The sequence below is a fragment of the Phyllobates terribilis genome, unplaced genomic scaffold (genome assembly GCF_046119375.1).
Source record: "Phyllobates terribilis strain yellow unplaced genomic scaffold, ASM4611937v1 Scaffold_5__5_contigs__length_657084704, whole genome shotgun sequence".
In the NCBI taxonomy this organism is placed as follows: Eukaryota; Metazoa; Chordata; class Amphibia; order Anura; family Dendrobatidae; genus Phyllobates; species Phyllobates terribilis.
The window spans coordinates 515,353,742-515,377,374 of NW_027362765.1; the positions used below are offsets into that span (position 1 = coordinate 515,353,742).

The 23,633-nt window shown below is 41.6% G+C and overlaps 1 protein-coding gene across 1 annotated transcript in view; it reads left to right on the top strand.

Moving 5' to 3' along the window:
• The first annotated feature begins 11,425 nt into the window (after positions 1 to 11,425).
• LOC141273607 (uncharacterized) overlaps positions 11,426 to 23,633 on the top strand; it is a 41,577-nt gene continuing 29,369 nt past the window's right edge. The window contains exons 1-3 of the mRNA XM_073685672.1: positions 11,426 to 11,568; positions 19,333 to 19,441; positions 21,578 to 21,692. Coding sequence (XP_073541773.1) covers positions 11,566 to 11,568; positions 19,333 to 19,441; positions 21,578 to 21,692 — 227 coding nt within the window. The 5' untranslated portion in view covers positions 11,426 to 11,565. The remainder of the gene's footprint in view (positions 11,569 to 19,332; positions 19,442 to 21,577; positions 21,693 to 23,633) is intronic.

Below are 23,633 nucleotides of genomic sequence, written 5' to 3' on the forward strand. Positions count from 1 at the left end.
TCTGAGCTTGTACAGTATTTTATATATGTTGTCTGGAATAGTAACATAGTAACGTAGCTTGAATAAAGACCTAGGTCCATCAAGTTCAACCTCTCTGCTCCAATTGTACTTCCTACACTAACACTACATTAACTTAGTAACTAACTGGGACTAGGCCTCACAAATGTATTATTACCATTCTTATTATTGCTGCACTATTACAATTACAAATGAACCCGTTAATAATTTTTAAATTAGTTTTATTTTTGTATTACTCTTATGATTCTAATCATTGCATTACTAAAATCCCTATGCCTAAATCTGTTGATCCAGAAGAAGGCAAAAACCCCAGGACACATTCAGCCAATTTGCATCACAGGGAAAAATTCCTTCTTGACCCCGAGAAAAGGCGTTCAGTCCTAGAACCCTGGATCAAACCTAATTATGATCCTAGGTATGTAATTACAATTACTGTACAGTTATATGAAAAAGTTTGGGCACCCCTATTAATCTTAAGCTTAATGTTTTATAAAAATTGGTGTTTTTGCAACAGCTATTTCAGTTTGATATATGTAATAACTGTTGGACACAGTAATGTTTCTGCCTAGAAATGAGGTTTATTGTACTAACAGAAAATGTGCAATCTGCATTCAAACAAAATTTGACAGGTGCATAAGTATGGGCAGCCTTATCATTTTCTTGTTTTAAATACTCCTACCTACTTTTTACTGACTTACTAAAGCACTTTTTTTGGTTTTGTAACCTCATTGAGCTTTGAACTTCATAGCCAGGTGTATGCAATCATGAGAAAAGCTACTTAAAGTGGCCACTTGCAAGTTGTTCTCCTGTTTGAATCTCCTCTGAAGAGTGGCATCATGGGCTCCTCAAAACAACTGTCAAATGATCTGAAAACAAAGATTATTCAACATAGTTGTTCAGGGGAAGGATACAAAAAGCTGTCTCAGAGATTTAACCTGTCAGTTTCCACTGTGAGGAACATAGTAAGGAAATGGAAGAACACAGGGACAGTTCTTGTTAAGGCCAGAAGTGGCAGGCCAAGAAAAACATCAGAAAGGCAGAGAAGAAGAATGGTGAGATCAGTCAAGGACAATCCTCAGACCACCTCCAGAGAGCTGCAGCATCAACTTGCTGCAGATGGTGTCACTGTGCATCGGTCAACTATACAATGCACTTTGCACAAGGAGAAGCTGTATGGGAGAGTGATGCAAAAGAAGCCGTTTCTGCAAGCACGCCACAAACCGAGTCGGCTGAGGTATGCAAAAGCACATTTGGAGAAGCCAATTTCTTTTTGGAAGAAGGTCCTGTGGACTGATGAAACCAAGATTGAGTTGTTTGGTCATACAAAAAGGCGTTATGCATGGCGGCAAAAAAAAAACAGCATTCCAAGAAAAACACTTGCTACCCACAGTAAAATTTGGTGGAGATTCCATCATGCTTTGGGGCTGTGTGGCCAATGCTGGCACCGGGAATCTTGTTAAAGTTGAGGGACGCATGGATTCCACTCAGTATCAGCAGATTCTTGACAATGATGTTCAAGAATCAGTGATAAAGTTGAAGTTACACAGGGGATGGATCTTTCAGCAAGACAATGATCCAAAACACCGCTCCAAATCTACTCAGGCATTCATGCAGAGCAACAATTACAATGTTCTGGAATGGCCATCCCAGTCCCCAGACCTGAATATCATTGAACATCGGTGGGATCATTTGAAGAGGGCTGTCCATGCTCGGCGACCATCAAACTTAACTGAACTGGAATTGTTTTGTAAAGAGGAATGGTCAAAAATACCTTCATCCAGGATCCAGGAACTCATTAAAAGCTACAGGAAGCGACTAGAGGCTGTTATTTTTGCAAAGGGAGGATCTACTAAATATTAATGTCACTTTTCTGGTGAGGTGCCCATACTTATGCACCTGTCAAATTTTGTTTGAATGCAGATTGCACATTTTCTGTTAGTACAATAAACCTCATTTCAAGGCAGAAACATTACTGTGTCCAACAGTTATTACATATATCAAACTGAAATAGCTGTTGCAAAAACACAAATTTTTATAAAACAATAAGCTTAAGATTAGTAGGGGTGCACAAACTTTTTCATATAACTGTATTAAATGTACTACTATAGGTGTAACATGTTGTCTAATTTAACTGTAACCCTCAATGTTATGTGTATCGAGGAAGTCATCCGGCCATTTTTTGAAAGCTGTTATTGTGTCGACCATCACTACCTCTTGGGGTTCCACAGTCTGACTGCTCTGACTGTAAAGAACCCTTTCCTGTTTAGGTGCCGGAATCGCCTTTTTTCCACTCTTAATGAGTGCCCCCTGGTCCTTAGTATGGTCTTTGGAAGGAATAAATCATGTGCTAGTCCCCTGTACTGACAACACATATATTTATAAATGTAAATGAGATCCCCTCTGAGGCGTTGTTTTTCTAAGTTAAACTTTTTCAACCTCTCATCATATGATAGGCATTCCATCCATTGTAATAATCTAGTTGCCCGCCTTTGAATTGACTCTAACTTCTGAATATCCTTTTTAAAATGTGGAACCCAAAACTGGATCCCATATTCCAGATGTGGCCTCACCAGTGATTTATAAAAGGGTAGCAGTACATTAGGATTTGCGGGATTTTATTTCTCTCTTTATACATCCTAAAATCTTGTTTGCTTTTGTGGCTGCTGCCTGACATTGAGTACTGCTGCTCAGCTTACTTGTAACCAGATTACTCAAGTCCTTCTCCTGTTCTGTAGTCCCGAGTATACTCCCATTTAGTGTGTATGCAGCAATAGGATTACTCCGTCCTAGGAGCGTTACTCTACATTTATCTAAGTGTTTGCCCATTCAGTCATCTTATCCAGATCGTTCTGCAATATTGTAATGTGAAGATCAGATTTTAACATCCTACATAGTTTGGTATCTTCAACAAAACCTGACACTTTACTCTCAATCCCATCCCCAAGATCATTAATAAAGAGGTTAAAAAGAATCGGTCCTAGCACAGATCCCTGCGGCACACCACAGCTGACTATGTCCCATTTAGAGAACGTACCATTTATGATCACTCTTTGTTTCCTATCATTTAGCCAATTCCTTACCCATTTACATATAGCTCCCCCAAGTCCTTGCTTCTGTAGCTTCAGTATTAGGCTGCTATGCGATACAGTATCAAGTGCCTTTGGAAAGCCAGATAAATCACATCTGCCGCATTACCAACATCCAGATTTGCAGTTACCTCCTCATAGAACCCCATCATGTTAGTTAGACATGACCTATTTTTCATGAATCCATGCTGATTATCATTTATTATATTCTCTGCGATATAACTCTGCAGGTCATCTCTTATGATGCCCTCAAAAACTTTGCACACTACTGATGTCAGACTTACTGGATGGTAGTTACCTGAATCCAGCTTCTTACATTTCTATAATCTATTCTTTTATATGAGCAGTGGGGGGCGGAAAAATTAGTTTAGTCTTTCACAGTAGAGTTAGACAGTCTCCAAATGTCAAAAAGCTGAGTTTCTTGAAGTTTAGTTTTAAGCTTTGCCAGTGGTTTGTGTGAGATTGTCGATTTACCTGTTGAATTATCTATTTGAGGCTCCATTGATATGTTAAAGTCTCCTCCGATAATCATTATTCCTTCTGCAAATTCATTTATTGTTCCCAACATCTTAATAAGCCATTTTATTTGATTCTTGTTCAGGGCGTAGACATTTTCCATAGTAACTTGTGTATTACCCAAAAGACCCTCAATAAGCATAATTCTACCTTCTCCGTCTTTATATGAATCTTTGAGGGTGTATGTGAGTTAATACCAATGCTAACTCCTCTGGAGTTATCCGATAGAGATAAACTATGGAATCAGGAGGAAAATATTGTTTTGGGTAAGGTGGGGAAGTGCCTTTCTCTAAAGAGGGTTTCTTGAAGAAGACAGATATCGACTTTCTCTTTTTTGAGATATTTAAAATTTTGGCCTCTTTTGACAGGAGAGTTTATCCCTCTCACATTATGTGACATAATTTTAATCTGTGCCATAGTTGGGGGGATATAAGTAAATGTGTTTGTTAATATACGCACTCTCAGGTAATTGGCAATTTCCAGGTTGGTAACCCAAATGGGTAAAGGATGCGGGAAAGGGGTATGAGGGCGCAACTTTAACAAATTTTCTTATCCTTTTAGTTTAGCTCAGGTGTAACCGTACATCTGCTTGTTTGGTGAGGGGGGAACACTGAACTTTCAGGATCCCTAAAAGTAAAACAGTTCAAACATATGAACAGCAAGGGTCTCCATGTAAAGCCAAACATTATTACAAATTATGTCAACAAAGACAAAACAAGTGTCAGATGAATAGAACTCTGCTTCATGCAAAAATTGTGAAGAATATAATCTCGTGTTTGAAAAAGGGGGACCACAGAGATTAGGAAAAATAAGTGTCTACATTTGTAACCAATGCTCCAATAATGTATAGAGCAATGGGAAGAGTAGAGCCAAAGTTTTAGTAAGGATACAGAGTCTCAGGTCTGGTCTGGGATGATCCTTTTTGGAGTCAGCTTGCCAGTTCTTCTCTGTCTTCCTGTCTTCGCTGAAGAGGCTTGCTCCCAGGGAACTGGTGAGGGTACTGGCAATATCATAACTAAGTCCTGGACTATGGACCAGTCTGCGATCTGTAAGTCTGGTAGGTCAAGTAGGGATATGGTCTCCTGAAGATCTTTTTGAGTACAAATCTGTATTCTCCATCCTCCAATGGTGAAAGAGATCCCAAAAGGAAATAGCCAGGAGTAAAAGATCTTCTCTCTAAGGGCATCCGTGAGTGGTTTCATAAGCCTTCTTTTTTGTAATGTATGCGGGGAGATGTCTTAAAAGATATTGATCTTTGAGCTCTCAAAAAGCAACGGTTCATTGTTATATCTGGATTTCTTAAGAATGTCATCTTTTGTTCTTAAATTTAAGAGATGGCATATTATGTCTCTTGGTGGTTCCGTTGGTTTTGTTTTTTTTCTAAGTGCTCTGTGCACTCTTTCAATTGTGACATCTCCTGAGTATTTGTCGCCCAGTATAGAGATAAAAAGATTATTCACTGTTGAGAACAAGGATTCAGTTGTGACCGTTTCTGGAAGGCCTCTTATTCTTAGATTATTTTGGCGACTTCTGTTTTCCTGGTCCTCAAGGGCATCAAAGGCATAATTGAGATGTTGTTGGCATTTCTGGAAGGTGTCTACTGCGGCAGAGGAAAAGTTGCAGAGAGACTCCTGGACTCCTTCCATCGCTTCAACTTTTGCACCGATCTGACTCATATCTATCTCCTTTATAAATGGTTCCAACATTTTGTTGAGTGTTCTTTGAATAAAGGAGCGAGATACTGTTGGTGTGTCAGTAGCTAAGTCTTCTTGGTTGCTGTCATCACCATCTTCTGATAGCATATTGAGACTTCATGTCGGTGCTTTGCCTAGTGTATTTTTATTTAGTGGGGGTTGGTGCGCGTTTTTTTTATGTATTTATCCATTTCACCTCCACTAAGTGATGCCCTAGAGGAGTTAGCGAATTCTCTGACAGGACCCCCTCTATCTTGACCATTTTATTTATAGATTAGTCTCAGTTTCAGCTTTTATAACGCTTATACTTGTCAGAGTTCCTTCATTTGTATAGTCCATCTGTTTTACATAATGTAGGGAGTTAGCAGGAGACCCTGACAATTAGCAGTTTCAGCAAAGACAACAGAGCACTTCTCATGAGCCGGGGTTGCAATGTCTTTAAGGTCCACAAGATGGTGCTCAAGTTTAACAAAACTTTTGGTTTATAAATCCAGTGCCTCTGTTTTTTGAATTGCAATTCCTTATATAACTATAAGATAATGATCAAAGTCATGAAAAAAAAAGATCCTCTATCATCAATGCTGTGGACTTTTAACTCCTCTTTTTTTTATAATTTTTTTATCTGTGTCCACTCCTCAAGTGTGATTTGCACCACATCCGTACTGCATTGGGCCAGGCTATGCAAAATGACATATTGCATCTGGGCTCGTCTCTGCTTCCACAGTCGCTGCAACATGAGCAGAGTAAAATTTCACCATGGCACAACATCGCATATCAACTGGTTAACCGGGAGGCTGAAAGATCTCTATAGTAATGCAAGTCGATTACCCACGGGATGCAAATGGCGGAAGTGAGCACACAGTGACCGTGGTTTCTGCAGCAGCGCATCCAGGCCGGGTTAGTTTTGGAGAAATCGGTGTACCACCAGGTTGAGGATGTGAGCCATGCGAGGCACATGCGTAGAGCTACCACCAGGTTTGCACCGTTATCTCACATGGCTTCCCTGGCTCCAGGTTCACTGGAGACAGCCATTGCTCAAACTTGGCATGGATAGCGGTCCACAACTCTTGATCTGTAGGGCTGCGATCTCCAAGGTATATTAATTTAAACACTGCCTGATTGCGATGAGCCGTGGCTGTGCAGTACAGAGATGGGGGGGAATTTTCTCGTTAAGGCAAAAGTTGAGTGTGCAGGTGGAGGCCCCAGAGGAGGTAGAAGCAGAGGAGGAAGTGTTAGATACAGAGGTTTGTCCCACAAGCCTTGGGGATTCCAAGACTTGGTGTCTAGTGGTTTATTTCTCTGTCCCCTGGTGTGTAGTGGTTTAGTTCTTCAACCTTAGATGTTAAGTAGTTTGGTTCTTCAACCCCTGTTTTCTAGTAGCTATGTTCTCCATGTTCTGGTGAGTATTTGTTTCATTCTCCAACCCCAGGTGTTTAATAGTTTAGTTCTCCAACCCCTGTTGTCTAGTAGTTTAGTTCTTCATCTTCTGGTGGGTAGTGGTTTAGTTCTCCATCCCCAGTCGCGCTGCAAGTCTTGAGGATTCCAAGACTTGTGGAGCAGCCCATTCCCTGCCTGCCCCCACAGCCACCAGAGTCACCTAGTGGCCATTCAGCAAGATATAACGCCCCTGGCCATGCTTACTTGCCTAGGTATCAGTGGTGAAATGCAGCCTGGCAGACATAGATTTTTTCAAGGAACGGGTGGTGTTGTCTGCAACGTGCTGGTGTAGCGCAGGCACATCTTTTTTAGAGAAGTAATGGTGACTGGGCAACTGGTACTGGGGGACTGTGATGGCCATAAGCTTTCGGAAAAAGACTGTATCCACCAGGCGGAAAAGCAGTATTTCAATGGCCAACAGATTGGAGATGGTGAAGTTCAAACTCTTTGCTTTGGCATGTATAGGAGGAAGCAATCTTACGTGACAAGAACTGCGGGACCGAGGGTTTGCTGCTGTGCTGAGAGAGGGTGGAGTAGGGTGAACATGACAACTGCTGGACTGTGAGAGAGGTGCAGGCGGAGATGTTATGGTGGATTGAGAAATATGTGGTGTGCTCTGTGTCTGAGATCAGTAAAAAACTGCAGGCATGTCCACTTGAGTGTAACATCCCTGGCAGCGTGCTGGTATGGCTTACCACCTCCCACCATGCAAGACCGCCATCTTACCTATCAGTCCAGGCTGCACACTTTGCTCCAGTGCCTGCTGTGTGCATGTCTCTTGTCTGATTGCTTAGGGCGGCGGCGCAGTTACTGCCTGATTCTTATAGTTACTGTGTGCGCACTCCTAATGCGTCCCCAGCCTATTGCTGTGAGTCACTGGATACTTAAACCGCCTCCACCCAGTAGGAGGGGCCTGAGCAACACTTTCTTTCAGTGTGTTCTGTGCAACTGAGTTGCCAGTTCCTATCCTGTATCTTGTCTGTTTCCGCCACCCTGGGGGCTGTATACCCAGGCCTGTCACCTGTATCTGTGACTTCTAGTCTGTTCCGCCACCCTGGGGGCTGTATTACCAGGCCCGTTACCTGTATCTGTGACTTCTAGTCTGTTTCCACCACCCTGGGGGCTGAGTTCCCAGGCTCGTTCCTGTATCTTGTTCCTGGTTCAGTTCCTGTCTGAACAGTGTCCTAACCCGTTACTTGTTTGTCTCTATGTCCGTATCTTCCCTTTTCCTGCAGTGTCTGAACCTGCACCTAACTCCAACTCGTTGTCTCTGTACTTCTGTTTATGAGTTTAGTGTCCACTCGCTACTTCATTGTAAATACCTTGTGTGTATTTGCTCTGCTCTGCTTGTCTACCACACCTGCGAGTTTTTCTCTGCTCTGCTTGTCTACCGCACCTGCGGCTCTGTTCCTGTATCCCAGTCTGTACTGGTCCCTATCCTTCCCGCTTTCCTATCTGCCAGTACCCACCTGTCTGCATAGCAACCGTGCCTGCCAGTACCCACCTGTCTGCATACCAGCCGTGCCTGCCAGTACCCACCTGTCAGCATACCAGCCGTGCCTGCCAGTACCCACCTGTCTGTATGCCAGCCTAACCTGCCTGTTCCTGCATTCCCCGGTGTGGGTCAACAGCTGTGACCGGGGTCTGACCTGGAGTAGCACCTGGTCCCTCTGCTCGATTCCTCCCTGGTTCACGGAGTCGACTGAGCCGCCATGCGACCTTGGTTGGACCGAGTTGATACTTAGTCACGCCCCTCCAGGCACTCCTCGGTTCATGGTCCAGAGGGTTCACTAACCACGCTTACGCCAGTCAGGGCATGTGCGTAACATTGTGTAACAGCTGACAGGCTCTCACTCTCTCCGACTGCAGGGGGTAAGCAAATGGAGGTTCTGTGTCGGGAGGCCTGCATGAGAACACTTGCCACAGTGACGGAGGAGGAAGAAGCAGCAGTTGCAGTTGATAGGGTGGCCGGTGGTTGGCGAGGCCCACTAGTCTGCATTTTAGTGCAGTGATATTCCCAGTCTAACGAATGTTGATCGCGTATGTGCCAGTTCATGCATGTAATAGTCAAATTATTGCAATTTTTGCTTCTACTCTGTTTTTTTTAACAAAGTTGACAGATAACGTGAGTTGTGTCATCCTTTTCTGTCTCCAAAAATACACAGGCTAGGCAAACCTTGACACCCCTGTGAACTGCAGACCTGCGACCACTGCTGGCCACAGCCAGAGTTGTGGCTGTGGATGCAGTGCTTGTTATGGTTGCATCATCCAGTGTCTGTGCAGGAAGCCGCAACGTAACCTCCTCGTCTTCCTCCTCCACTGCAGGGAAACTCAGCTTCGTGCCTCTGGGTTCACACCAAGTGACATCTATAACCTCATCGTCATCTTATCTGTTCTCCCACTCCTCGCCCTGAGAGTTACCCTCCTCCTCTTCCTGCCCTGACAGTACAGTACAGTCCGCATGCACATCAGATATCTGAGTCTCAACAGTATCACCTTTATGCTGATGACACACAGATCTACCTCTCTGGACCTGATATTAATTCCTTACTGACCAGAATCCCACAATGTCTGTCAACTATTTCATCTTTCTTCTCTGATAGATTTCTAAAGCTTAATATGGATTAAACTGAATTCATCATCTTTCCACCATCTCATTGAACCCCCCCAACTGACCAATCCATCAAAATCAATGGTTGCCCACTCTCCCCAGTCCCGCAAGCTTGACTCTGATCTCTCCTTCAAACCTGAGATCCAAGCCCTTTCCACTTGCTGCCGACTCCAACTCCAATATAGCTCCCGGATCCGCACTTTCCTCAACCATAAATCTGCAAAAACTCTAGTGCACACACTCATCATCTCCTGCCTCGACTACTGCAATCTCCGGCTCTGTGGCCTCCCCTATAACACTCTTGCACCCCTGCAATCTATCCTAAACTCTGCAGCACGACTAATCCACCTGTCCCCCTTCTATTTCCTGGCCTCTCCTCTCTGTCAATCCCGTCACTGGCTCCCCATTGCCCAGAGACTCCAGTTCAAAACCCTAACCATGGCATACAAAGCCATTCAAAACCGGTCTCATCCATATTTCTGTGACCTAGTCTCCCAGTACTTACCTGCAAGCAACCTCCGATCCTCACAAGATCTCCTTCTCTACTTCCCTCTTATCTCCTTCTCACACAAACAAGATTTGTCCCGTGCATTTCACCTGCACTGGAACTCTCTACAATATCAGACTCTTGCCTACCGTGGAAACTTTCAAAAAGAACCTGAACACCTACCTTTTCCGACAAGCATATAACCTGCAGTAACCCTTGCTCCAACATACCGTTGCACGACCAGCTCTACCCTCACCTACTGTATCCTCACCCATCCCTTGTAAATTGTGAAGCTTCATGAGCAGGGTCCTCTCTCCTCCTGTACCACTCGGTGACTCTTTTTTTGTTTAAAATGATTGTACTCGTTGTTTGCTATGTATACCCCTATTTACATGTAAAACGCCATGGAATAAATGGCGCTATAATAAAAAATAATAATTATGCTAGTTGTACTGTGAGTCAATTGATGCCACTTTTCCTGGTGTCGGCCCCTAAGTTGATCCGTTTTGGCAGCTTTTGGGCCCCTTTAAAGGTGTTGTATATGCGTTTGGTTTTGCCTCCCATTGAATGCAATGGGATTCGGATATGTTCGATGAACTGTTCATAGAACAACGGGAAGTTTGCCGATCTGAAACTAATCGAATCTTTAAAGGTTCGCTCATGTGTACTCATAGGTGTTTGTAGCTAGAGCTCCACAATCCCACCACTCTTCTTTTCATTGGGTTATAGAGACCAGAAAGGATTTCAGAAATATTGACCACTTCCAGTGCATGTGAGGGAGTGGTAGGTCCCAGAATAAAACTTTTTTTCAAGAGTCATATTGCAACTAATTTGCTTTGTACAGGCAGGTCTCCTGGCTATCCCTCAGCTCTCAAAATTGCTGATAGTCATTTTTAGAAAGGATTTCTAAATCTATCCATTATAAAAATTATCATATAATAGTAAAATAAAATGTTTTACAGTTGGTATTAGATTGTTTGTACCTTTTTCTATATTTTCTATACAGTTATGGTGGTGGTTGTGTTTGCAAAAGTGTCAGCCACCAGACATGTTGGTAGTTACCGGTTATTAGACATTGATGTCAAAACTGTCAACCATGACTGTATAAAAGAAAGAATTGAAATATTTATGCAATTAAACTGCTGTTTTCTAATGTTTAATCTGTTAAAAAATGAACATTGCATTTTTTTAATGAAGATCCTCTGTAAATAAATGCAATACTAAATCACAAAACATGTCAAGTGAACATTAGACTTTTCCTTGCCTAATAATATTTTGTTTAAAAATAAACTATGGGAAAAATTACAAGTGGATGAAATGGTTTTCATTGCACATTATACAAGTAAATATGGATAGGGTTATGATGCCCTCATTCTTATGCTGTGTACACACATTTTTAAATATCATGTCAATGCAGAAAAGTACAACACAAGATATCGTTCAAACTGCAAAGTTCAGCCAAATCTGTATCCTGGCCAACTTAACCCTATATTATTCAAGAAATGAAATGCCATGTTTGAATGTGCCTGCCAGCAAATCTTTTACCAGAAGAGATTAAGATGATGACAACACTGACACTAGAATATTATTTCATTAAATATTTGCTCTTTCTATTCATTTACATATTTTCCTGTTCATTGGCAATATTTTCTCTATATATACAAATTTTTAAAACACAAACATACCGTCCTGTGTCTGGAGGGGAGGCATCCAACAATGGTAAGTTAGCTTGTTTTCTAAAATATTGAAATATATTATATAAACACATTATATATATATATATATATATATATATATATATATGTGTGTATATACATAATTGTTGTTTTTCACAATTACTTTGAGGAGCAATGTTAAGCTCTTCTTCCATTTATAAAGGAAACATGACAACTACTTTGGATTCGTTCATAGCTGACCTGAATAAATGTAATTGGGTCCCTCGCTTACTATTATTTTCATGGCAAGAATTATGCTCCTTACTGCACTATTTTGCTTTAAATCATGATGAGTGATTTATCTTATAAGTTATCAGTCTCTGCTGTAGACTGAATAAACTTAACTACAAAATACAGTCTTGGAGTTAAGGGACACCCAAAAGACTGCATAGTTGTAAACTGTTCGTCAGTCCCTGGTACAATGTTTTATGTCTGTAATATCAGAAAGGTAATCAAAATCCCTAACATAGATTCTCAAAGCAAAAATATAGATTCTTATCCTGCAATTGTTTCTGCTATGTTCTGGGCAAGTGGAAAAATTAAATTCGGCAAGTAATCTTTGCCATAATCGTAATGATCTGGCAGACAAAGACTGGACATTTGCAACACAGGATATATTGCAAAAACATGTAAAGCTGTTTAGAAGATGACATCAATAATATTTACTATTTAATGATTTACTACTTTCATTTTTATTTTTATTTCCAAAAGTTATTCTGCGCTGTAGGAAATCAAGAAATATCTCATAATCAATTGTTACAAAATATTCTTATTCTTCTTATTATTTATTATATTTTATGAATATACTGTTATCTGGGATGTACTTCCATGACTAGGTTCACACCAGCATTCGGCGTTTAGAGCAATAGAAAAACGTAAGTCATGCAAGAAATGCCTCCAACTTAAAGAAGTTGTCCACTACTTTTACACTGATGCCCTATCCGTAGGATAGGGCATAAATGTATGATCGGCCGGGGTCCCGCACTATTCAATTGAATAGGAGCAGATGTGCAGTACACCACGGCGGCCACTACTACTTGACGGCGGAGCTCCGCAGGTGAGCACTTCCAGCCGGCCGCCGCCGGCACCGATAACAGCTGATCGGCAGGGGTGCCGCGTGCGGGACCCCGGCTGATCATACATTTATGCCCTATCCTATGGATAGGGCATCAATGTAAAAGTAGTGGACAATCCCTTTAAGATAGGTTTCTGTTTCGTTGTTCATTATTTATCTAACGGTAAATGTTGCCTAAGAAATGTGACACTAGCCTAACATTTATTTATACTTTTATCTAGCTTTCATTAAGAGCTGGGAGTGATAGAATCAAGCGCCGCTCTGTTTTTAAGGTCAAAGTTTTCTGGTTCTCCAGATTGTGTCGGTAGCAGTTTTATTTAAATCTCTTTCTATCTATCTTTATAACTAAATCAATGCATATGTCTGTCAATATCAAAGCGAATCTGTCACCAAATTGCACAATCCAAACTTCATACTGCTGGTGTACTTACTATAAAAATCCACGGCAGAAAGGCTGTATAATCCTTTCTGAAAGTTTACTATTAATGAACATTTTATGTTTTCTAAAATGCATATTTTAATATCTGGCATGAAAACTTTGCAAAAGGATAATACAGCCATTCTGACATGTATTCTTAAAGTATGTACACCAGTCGTGTCAGGTCTAATAGATCTATGTAATAATCAATGCAGTTTGGATTGTAAAATATGGTGATAGATCTCTTTTAAGAAGGATCTTTAACAACATTTTTTATTTTAAACTGTATATTGCACTAAAAGGGGCAGAGAGGCTAATTAAAACGCTTTTCTTCTGCATCAACCAAGGGGGCGTTAACCTAGATTCTTCTCTGGGACGTTTACTTTTCCCCTCTATGACTCTGTCCAATAATAAGAAGGCAGCATCATAGAGTGGAAAAAAGCAAATGCTATGAGAGAATGCCAGAAAAGGCTTTCATTCTTGATCACATTGGGAGCGCCTCACTCCCATTGCTTCCTGTCATTACAGTGCCAGGAGAGCAGGAGATCTGCAGCGTGCAAGCAGTGAATACTAATAGCAGCCTGGAAACAGCTGGACCTACTACAGCTATCAGTTTATACGGTCAATCTTCTTATTCTCCAATACCTATAGTAGGTCCATATTGTTGTATGTGACAAACGTTGCTCCCACAATGACCTTCACTGACAAGGGCATAACGATCGCGGCCCATTTAGGAGGGGCCCGCCTACACCAGTGCTTGTTTCAGCTGTGTGTGCCTGATGACGCACATTCTGCTGAAGTGTATTGCGGCGCAGAGAGCTGCTGGTTCTTTGCATTGCATTACATGCAGTCAGGCAATTAGAGGCCAGCAGCTGATATCAGCGTGCCCATCACAGGCACATGTAAATGACATCTTGCACTGCCTGTGGCGGGCACGCCGAAGTCAGCTGTCGGTCGCTACACTGACTATTTAATTAGATGATGAGCATCGTGGAAGTGGTGGGAAGATAAGAATAATTGCTTATTGTTTTTAATGTGTTGGAAAATAGCAGCAGAACAGAAGACATTATTACTGGAAGGGGCCAGGATGGGGGACATAATACTAGGTAGGGGACCAGGAAGGGGCACTGTCCTATAGCAAGGGGCCTAGGATGGGGCACATTATCAAAGGAAGGGGCCAGGATGGAGGACATTATTACAGGAAGGGGACAGGGATGGGGGATATTATCATAGGATGGGGCCATGATAGGGGATATTATTACTGTAAAAGGCCCAGGATGGGGGACATTATTATAGGATGGGTCCAGAATGGGGGTTATTATTAAAGGAAGGGGCCAGGTAGGGGACAGGTAGGGGAAGGAGCTCAAGATTGGGGACATTATTACAGGATGGGGATCAGGACTGGGGACATTACTATAGGAAGGGGTACATTATTACAGGAAGAGGCCAGGATGGCAAATATTATTACAGGATGGGGACATTATTACACGGGGAGCAAACACCCCTTTATAGGTCTTTAGGATCTAGAACGCTACAGGGGCCCATACATTTGACTAACATGCAAGTGGGGGCCCAGGTCCAAATTTTGCACCAGGGCCAATTGGACTCTTGTTACACCACTGTTCAATGAAGTGTGAGCCTCATAGCCACAGTGGACACTTACACTCAGCCCGGCACGAGTAATACCAGGCTTCATTGTGTGTACAGCAGGCGTACTCTGCCAGGGGTACTGGAGCTCAGTGTGCAGGCTTTAATGCTGGGAAGGCTTAACCAAGTCCAAGGCATCTGATTGCTCCTCTACCCACAGCACCCTGACACAGCTCAGCCTGCCTCTGCAGCCTACATACCCATATTATGACATATAGGGCAACCCTGTGCCTTACAGCTGAACAGGAGACTTTCAACCTGTTAGTATGCAAATGCTCATTAACAGGCACCTGCTCTATCAATGAAAGTCTAGATATATAACTATGGACAGGATAAGGTGCCAATTATACAATGCCTAAAGTGACAGTATACAAGCTGCAAAGCATAGGATGAATACATGTGCAGTCAGTGTGCGACTTTACATGAACCCATTATTGTAAACCACATAATGTAAATGGCAACTGCAGGGAATATCCTAGTGCCAGCGGATCATCATTGAGTCCCCTCTGCCCTCACTGATGGACTATGCAGCCTCTGTTCGCTACATGCCTCACTATACAATCATGCAGCAGATCTCCTCCTCTCTTAGCGTTGTAATGACAGGAGATGAAGACCATGAGGAGTTCTCAGCGTGGCCAAGTGAGTCACATCAAGTTTCGCTAGTTCATGCTCAAATTGCTTATTTTTACATTCTTTGTGGGCTTTTATTTTTTTCCCCAAGTGTATGAAGCTGCCTTCTTATCATTGAAAAAAGCTCTAGACAAGAATACATCAATAGGGGGCCGTAAGTATCTGGTACTAACATGACAAAAATAAACACCTTATAATATGAATTTTATTAGATATGCATTAAAATATCAAAAATTGCACCAAAAAATTGTATCTATATAGACAGAGTCTGGTGTAGCAGAGTCCCAGTGCAGGATACATAGGACTTTGGTTAGGAGAAATAGGTTGAAGAGATGTAACTGAATAGGTGCATGACCCCAATCCCAGAACTTTGCAACACAGGTCAGATGTAGACTGACATACAAGACGGGCACAGCTAGGGAAGACAAAATGAAAACATTGAAGGAATAGGTCTTTACCAGGGCAAGCTTATAGGGACAGTCTACAAATGAGTGCAGATGCCATATTGCATGCCTCTATTAGGGCTCGGCAGGGTTATGTGATAGGGTAGAATATGAAAAGTATTTTTTCATGTTTGTCCTCCCTTATCTATCCAATCAGGGACAACAATAATTTTTATTAGCATTTGTACATTTACTGTCTTTTATGTCATTGTACACTGTGTGCAGAATTATTAGGCAAGTTGTATTTTAGAGGATTATTTTTATTATTGATCAACAACTATGTTCTCAATCAACACAAAAGACTTATAAATATTCAAGCTTAATATTTTTGGAAGTTGGAGTGTTTTTTTTTTTAGATTTGGCTATCTTAGGAGGATATCTGTTTGTGCAGGTAACTATTACTGTGCCGAATTATTAGGCAACTTAATAAAAACCAAATATAATCCCATCTCACTTGTTTATTTTCACCAGGTAAACCAATATCAGTGCACAAAATTTAGAAATAAACATTTCTGACATGCAAAAACAAAAACCAAAAAAATTAGTGAACAATATAGCCACCTTTCTTTATGATGACACTCAACAGCCTTCCATCCATAGATTCTGTCAGTTGCTTGATCTGTTTTCCGTCAACATTGCATACAGCAGCTACCACAGCCTCCCAGACACTGTTCCGAGAGGTGTACTGTTTTCCCTCCCTGTAAATCTCACATTTTATGATGGACCACAGGTTCTCTATGGGGTTCAGATCAGGTGAACAAGGGGGCCATGTCTTTATTTTTTCTTCTTTTAGACCTTTACTGGCCAGCCATGCTGTGGAGTAGTTGGATGCATGTGATGGAGCATTGTCCTGCATGAAAATCATGTTTTTCTTGAACGATACTGACTTCTTCCTGTACCACTGCTTGAAGATGTTGTCTTCCAGAAACTATCAGTAGGTCTGGGAGTTGAGCTTCACTCCATCCTTAACCCGAAAAGGTCCCACAAGTACATCTTTGAAACCAGCCCATACCAGTACCCCACCTCCAGCTTGCTGGCGTCTGAGTCGGAGTGGAGCTCTCTGCCCTTTACTGATCCAGCCTCTGGCCCATCTATCTGGCCCATCAAGAGTCACTCTCATTTCATCAGTCCATAAAACCTTTGAAAAATCAGTCTTAAGATATTTCTTGGCCCATTCTTGACGTTTTATCTTATGTTTCTTGTTCAAAGGTGGTCGTTTTTTAGCCTTCCTTACCTTGGCCATGTCCATGAGTATCGCACACCTTGTGCTTTTTGATACTCCAGTAACGTTGCAGCTCTGAAATATGGCAAAACTGGTGGCGAATGGCATCTTGGCAACTTCACGCTTGATTTTCCTCAATTCATGGGCAGTTATTTTGCGCCTTTTTTGGCCAACACGCTTCCTGCGACCCTGTTGGCTATTTGCCATGAAACGCTTGATTGTTCGGTGATCAAGCTTCAAAAGTTTGGAAATTTCAAGACTTCTGCATCCCTCTGCAAGACATCTCACAATTTTGGATTTTTCAGAGCCCGTCAAATCTCTCTTCTGACCCATTTTGCGAAAGGAAAGGAAGTTGCCTAATAATTAAGCACACCTTATATAGGGTGTTGATGTCATTAGTCAACACCCCTCCTCATTACAGAGATGCACATCACCAGATTTACTTAATTGGTAGTTGGCTCTCAAGCCTATGCAGCTTGGAGTAGGACAACATGTATAAAAAATATCGAAGTGATCAAAATACTCATTTGCCTAATAATTCGGCACACAGTGTATATATGACCTGTGCTGCTAGTTTCTGTGTCCTATACAAAATGCACCTAAAGATATATACACTAGATTCTGCAGGGGTGAACATGTCATCAGTGCAACCTGTGCAGTCGCACTGGGGCCCAAGAGGTAAGGGGGCCCTGTCACGCTGTCTCTGTGTACTGGAGGTAGGGGGCCTAAGCTGACCCTAAGCTGGGGCCCTGACTAATCCCTCTACCTGGAGGTACTGTTAAAGGTACAGAGGTCCAGGCCGCCAGCGTAACCCCTACCTCCTGAGGATCCCTGCACCTAAGTAATCTAGCCCTGAGAAGGACTCCTGATCACAACAAAAGGGGACAGGTAATAATATGCCCACACTCAGTTCATAGACGAACGAGACAGTACAAGGGTAAAACCAAAACCACCTTGCATACAAAAACTACACAACTACAACAGAGGGAACACCAACGGGAAAGGAGATAAATGATAAAGCGAGGAAGGGAAAAAACACTCCAAATACACTTAGCTCTGAAACTCCAAATACCACGATCCGCTCTGTTAGTCTGCATGAAATGCTTTCACCGACACTTCCCCAACAGACCGGCAGGCATTTGAAGGAGTCCCACTACAGCAGCATTGATTGCAGCTGGGAGAGGCTGGACCTCGTCTAGCACAGAGAGAGAGAGAGTTAACTCCCTCACTGCCGAAAAACACAAAGCACCAAAAACTTAGCTGCGAGAAGTCAGGCTGTGTAATCGTGACGATCTTCGTGGCGACACACCCGTGACAGGCCCCTTGTGACCTCCAAAACAGGATGCATTTGTGCATCATGATGAGTTATTGGAATGAAATGGGCCCATATATTGTTCTTGCACAGGGGCCCTCTTCTCTGTGTGTTCACCAGTGAGACTGCATATACAGTTTCAATTCTTTGATGACATTTTTGACATTTTAATGCATATCTAATAAAAATTCATTTATTGGGTGGATTTTTTGTTGTGTCTGTCCCGGCTTCTCAACATTGAGCAGCATAATAGATGGGAAAATGTAAACGTTCCCCAGATTAGAATCTCTGTGAACACCCCCATGGTTGAAGGGAACATTTGCACTTAGGGCACAAGAAACAACAAAAATAATGGCCCTCATTCATCAAACTGTTTTCATGCAAAATTCGGAGTAAAACACTTTGATAAGTCGCAAAATGTTTGTGTATCTTGAGGTTGCACAAACATTTTGTGACTTTTACCTTCTTCACTCCAGTTTTGCACAGCGCCATCAGCTGGGATGGTACGGGGGTGAAAAGAGGGCATGACACCACATCTCATCTAATTCATAGTGAGCTGTGGGGAACTTTAAGCCAGAAATCTTTGTCCAGTCCCTGACTGGAGTAAGATTTGTTTCAAGCGCTTGAACGCACATGCCACTTTTCAGATGTGCCTGACTATGTAGAAACAGGAAGTCTCTTGTCCCTGCATTTATCATTCCCCTCTTCAACCTCTGACTCAGCTACTCCCTCCTCCCTCCTTCAGGGACTTTTGCAGTGACTCATGACTCATGTAGGGAAAATTGACCTCCTGTTTCTAAATAGAGCTAATGGAAAACAGAAGAATTATCTCGGTAGAAAGGTAACATGAGCAATTGTAAGTGCACAGTGCCATATAATATGATAACTGCAATATATTAAGAGGATAAAAACTTTGATGGAAGTGCTTCTTTAAATGAATAATAAAATACTATATCTGAATAATAATACAATAAAACTCAGTTTTCATAGAAATTTAAACAAATTGCATCTTGTTTTACAGGCTTTACTTCTGATCTTTGTGGTAGGACTCGGATTCCTTGTAACATCATGCAGCGCTGGATGTCATTTTGAAAAGAAAAAGATGGGTATAAGAGGAAGAATCGAAAAAGGTCAGAGGTTTTATATGACGTAGGTTACTATCAGAAGGTTGTACTTTTAGGTAGGGTGTCAGAGCGAAACATTTATTGCTAAATTGCATTTGCACACTGGACTGCTGAGCACTGCAACGCTGGCTACTGGTGTGTATGTACAATCTTATGTTATACTTAGGGCTTATTCACACGTCGTGGTAATGTTGCATTTATTGTCATGATCTTTTTAAAAATTTGCTGCAAGAAATGTAACATGATTGCAATGTGAAGGTAAATCCTTACTGGGGTTATTTAGAAGGTTTGGAAGGTGACATATGAGGAAGTGGGACGGCACAGTAAATATCAAACCAGGTTCTCAGTTTTGGTGGCAGCTTTTGTCACCAAAACCCTGGTGTATGCTTCTTCCTCCACCCATTTACCTGACAACTGATCTAATTCCCCATCCCCTTGCTTGCTAAAAATGCAGTTTCTCAAACGAGTTTTACCTAGGTTCATACCAATTATTAGAAATAAAAATGAGACTAATCGGGACTGCGCATTTCTTCCAAATTCCTATAGCAGCCCACAGAATTCAGGAGAGCATGCAAAATGATTAATCCCTTCACCCGAAGCCTGTTTTCACATTCCTTACACAGCCAATTTTTTCAATTCTGACCAATGTCAATTTATAACGTAATAACTCTGGAATGCTTCAATGGACCCTACTGATTCTGAGAATTTTTTTTTCGTGATTTATTGTACTTCACGATAGTGGTAGTAATAGTGTTCAATATAACTTGCGTTTATTTGTGGAAACATCGGAAATTTGGCAAACATTTTGAAAATTTAGCAATTTTAAAACTTTTAATTTTTATGTCCTTAAATCAGAGAAATAAGTCACATAAAATAGTTAATAATAACATTTATCACATGTGTACTTTACATCTGCATCATTTTTTAAACATAATTTATTTTCCATTAGGAAGTTATAAGGGTTAAATGTTGATCAGCAATTTCTCATTTTTCCAACAAAATTTACAAAACCATTTTTTTAGGGATCACATCACATCTGAAGTGACTTTGAGGGGTCTATTTGACAGAAAATACCCAAAAGTGACATCATTCTAAAAACTGCACCCTTCAAAGTGCTCAAAACCACATTCAAGAAGATTTTTAACTCTTCAGGCGCTTCACAGAAATTCAAGCAATTTGGAAGGAAAAAGTGAACATTTAACTTTTTTCATAAACATGTTCATTTATCCCCAAATATTTTATTTTCATAAGGGTAAGAAGAGAGAGAAAGTGGACCCCAGAATTTGTTACTCAATTTCTCCTGAGTACACCGATATGCCATATGTGGGGAAAAATTACTGTTTTGGCTCACAGCAGGGCTCGGAAGGGAAGGAGCGCCGTATAACTTTTTGAATGCAAAATTGGCTGGAATTGAGAGCAGACGCCATGTCGTGTTTGGAGGGACCCTGCTGTGCCTAAACAGTGGAAACCCACCGCAAGTGACTCCATCTTTGGGGCAAACGCTCCCGTCTCACGCTGTGACTCTTGGTTTCACAAGAGGACGCATGCAGCGCGGGAGCAAAGGAACGGTATTTAATTATTTATTTTTAAAAATCATTTCCCATTTTAGTATGGATGTGTATGAGGTGCTAAACTACTATGGATGTTTACGGGGGTACATTATACTACCATGGATGGGGTGCATTATACTACTATGTATGGGGTGCATTATACTACTATGGATGTTTATGGGGGTGCATTATACTACTATGGATTGTTTATTTATTGTCACATCGCTGATCAGAATTGATCGACCAACCACAGTGATCTGGTCACTGCGATGCAGCGTGGTGACCGGAAATAGCGGCACTGTACATGTACAGCAGTTTGCGAGAACCTACTTCCTGCAATTCCATACATGTACAGCGCATTTCGTGAAGGGATTAAGACAGGTGGATAGCTCTATTTCATTGCATCTTGCATGTCATTTGATGACAATCACCAAGAGGTATTAACCTCAGGTCAGGTTTCTGAACCTTCATGACTTCAGTCTACTCATCATTTTACACCAAAACCAAGAGTAGGATTGTGCAACTTTGCAGAATAAAAGAAAATAGCTAATTTTCTAAACATAAATGTGATTTCAATATACTGTATCATTAGGCTGCTGGAAAGAAGTTAATGGTGTCTTTGAGTTGCATCCTGAGGGTTCAACGTGGCAAGAAAAATCGTGTGATATGTGTACTTGCCTATCAACAGGATCGGAATGTTGTTCTGAGTAAGTATCCAAGATTTATGATACATCTTGTTTATGGATATCGGTATTGAAATATACAAATAAAACATTATAACTTTCAGGATTCTAACTGGGGAAAACAAATAAATGTTGTTGACTCTTAATAGGTTTGACCAAAGTTAGAAAATTATGTTTACTCTTTTTTTCCATAAACAATTCCACACTTATATGGCATCAGTATAGTGTTCAGTATAGTAACTAAATAGAAAAGGGTTTTTTGCTGGAATGCCTGCTACAACTATGGATAAGTATGATGCTGTTTCAGGAAAAACAAACAAACTTGTTTTTCAAATAGAAAATTTCTTTAAAAAGTAACTGTGTGTTCAGGTTTCCTTTCTGAATATGGGTTAAAATGTATAAAGAACATGATGAAGAACTCTATTTTTGACTATTATACCATTAGTTTCCAGTTTATATGAACAGTTTTTCCTTCTCTGCACTCCATCTCTAATTGGCAGTCTTTTCTTAACTGGTTCACCCATATATACTTATTGAAAACAGTATTTTACTAGATATCCACTAAAAAGCAATTAAGTTAATGAGGACAATGTATCACAAAACGCACAACATTTAAAAAAAAGAAGGCTCTATCCCTAAGAAATAAGAGATAATGATAAAATAAATTGCCATAGAAATATCCTTGTAGAAAGAGAACAATAGCAGAAAAGTTGGGGTATGATACCAAAAGTTTGTGATGAGGTAGCCCTATCAGACTCTAAAACCACTATTGGACCCTACTTATGACCCGGGGGCCGGAGGTGCGGTTTACTCAGAGCAGTGACTGAACCGACACCACCCCCGCCTCCATGACTGCATCCGAATGCTGGCTGGGAGAATTAAGTTCATTTTCTCCCCACTGCATTTGGCTGCGTACAGGCGCCGGGCAGCATAATAGCGCTGTTAAAGTGCAGATTACCCACATATCTGTAGGTTTATAGTGTTATTTCTGATGACAGGATCCCTTTAATTTTGTAATACAATTACTTGTAGACAGAGGCGTAGCCAGGGTTCAGGGGGGGCGAAACTTCTGAGTGGGCCACTAGCCAGGTAACCCTTATTACATCTATGGTGACGCACCCAGATAGTAGATGTAGGAGAACCTCAGCAGATGACAGCGCTGTTACTGAAAATAATGTCTATACAAAGACCAGCACTGATATTACCGCCATGTGGTGACATATATTGATAGATGCCAGTCCTGCAGAACATATAAGAGATCACAGCACAGTTTTAGATGGTGACTTACAGCTGACGTTCTTTCTGATTAAATTGTTCACTTTTCCTGTTTTTCCATCTGGCCCAGACTGACACGTCAACGTCTCCATCCAGGACACAGAGTCTCAGGACTGCAGAGATCACAACAAAGACACATTTGACTCCTTACATTTCAGGCACCGTCCACATCTATTCCCAACCTGCACAAACCCCTCATGCTGATACCCCAATACTGAGCCTCTGCTGCTGTATGTGTCCCTATTACTGCACCTACTGTGTGCCCTCTAGATGGTAAAACAGACCTCAAGAATATAGTAATGCTGTGTGCAAGTGGCCTAGAAAACATTGCCAACATTTTGCCCCCCTAGAAAGTAATAATGCCCTCTGTGTGCCCATCTGACAGTCATAATAACCTGAGTTCCCCTATAATGATAAGTGCCCACTTAAGATTTAATAATGTCCTGAGTCTCCCCCCATGTACAGCTCCCCTCTACACAGTATGAAGCACTCTTGACGCGCCCCCTGGGCCATATTCTTTAAGGGAATACCCGGAGCCGGATCAGATGGGGGTTGTAGTCTCCGAGTGGCTGTGACCCGGTCCGTGCCCAGGGTGTCAAGCTCAGTGTGTGGCAGTCCTTACTGATGTTACTAAAGTTCTTTATGTCGACTACGCCACCCGTTGAATTGCGGTCACTACGGCCGCCGCTG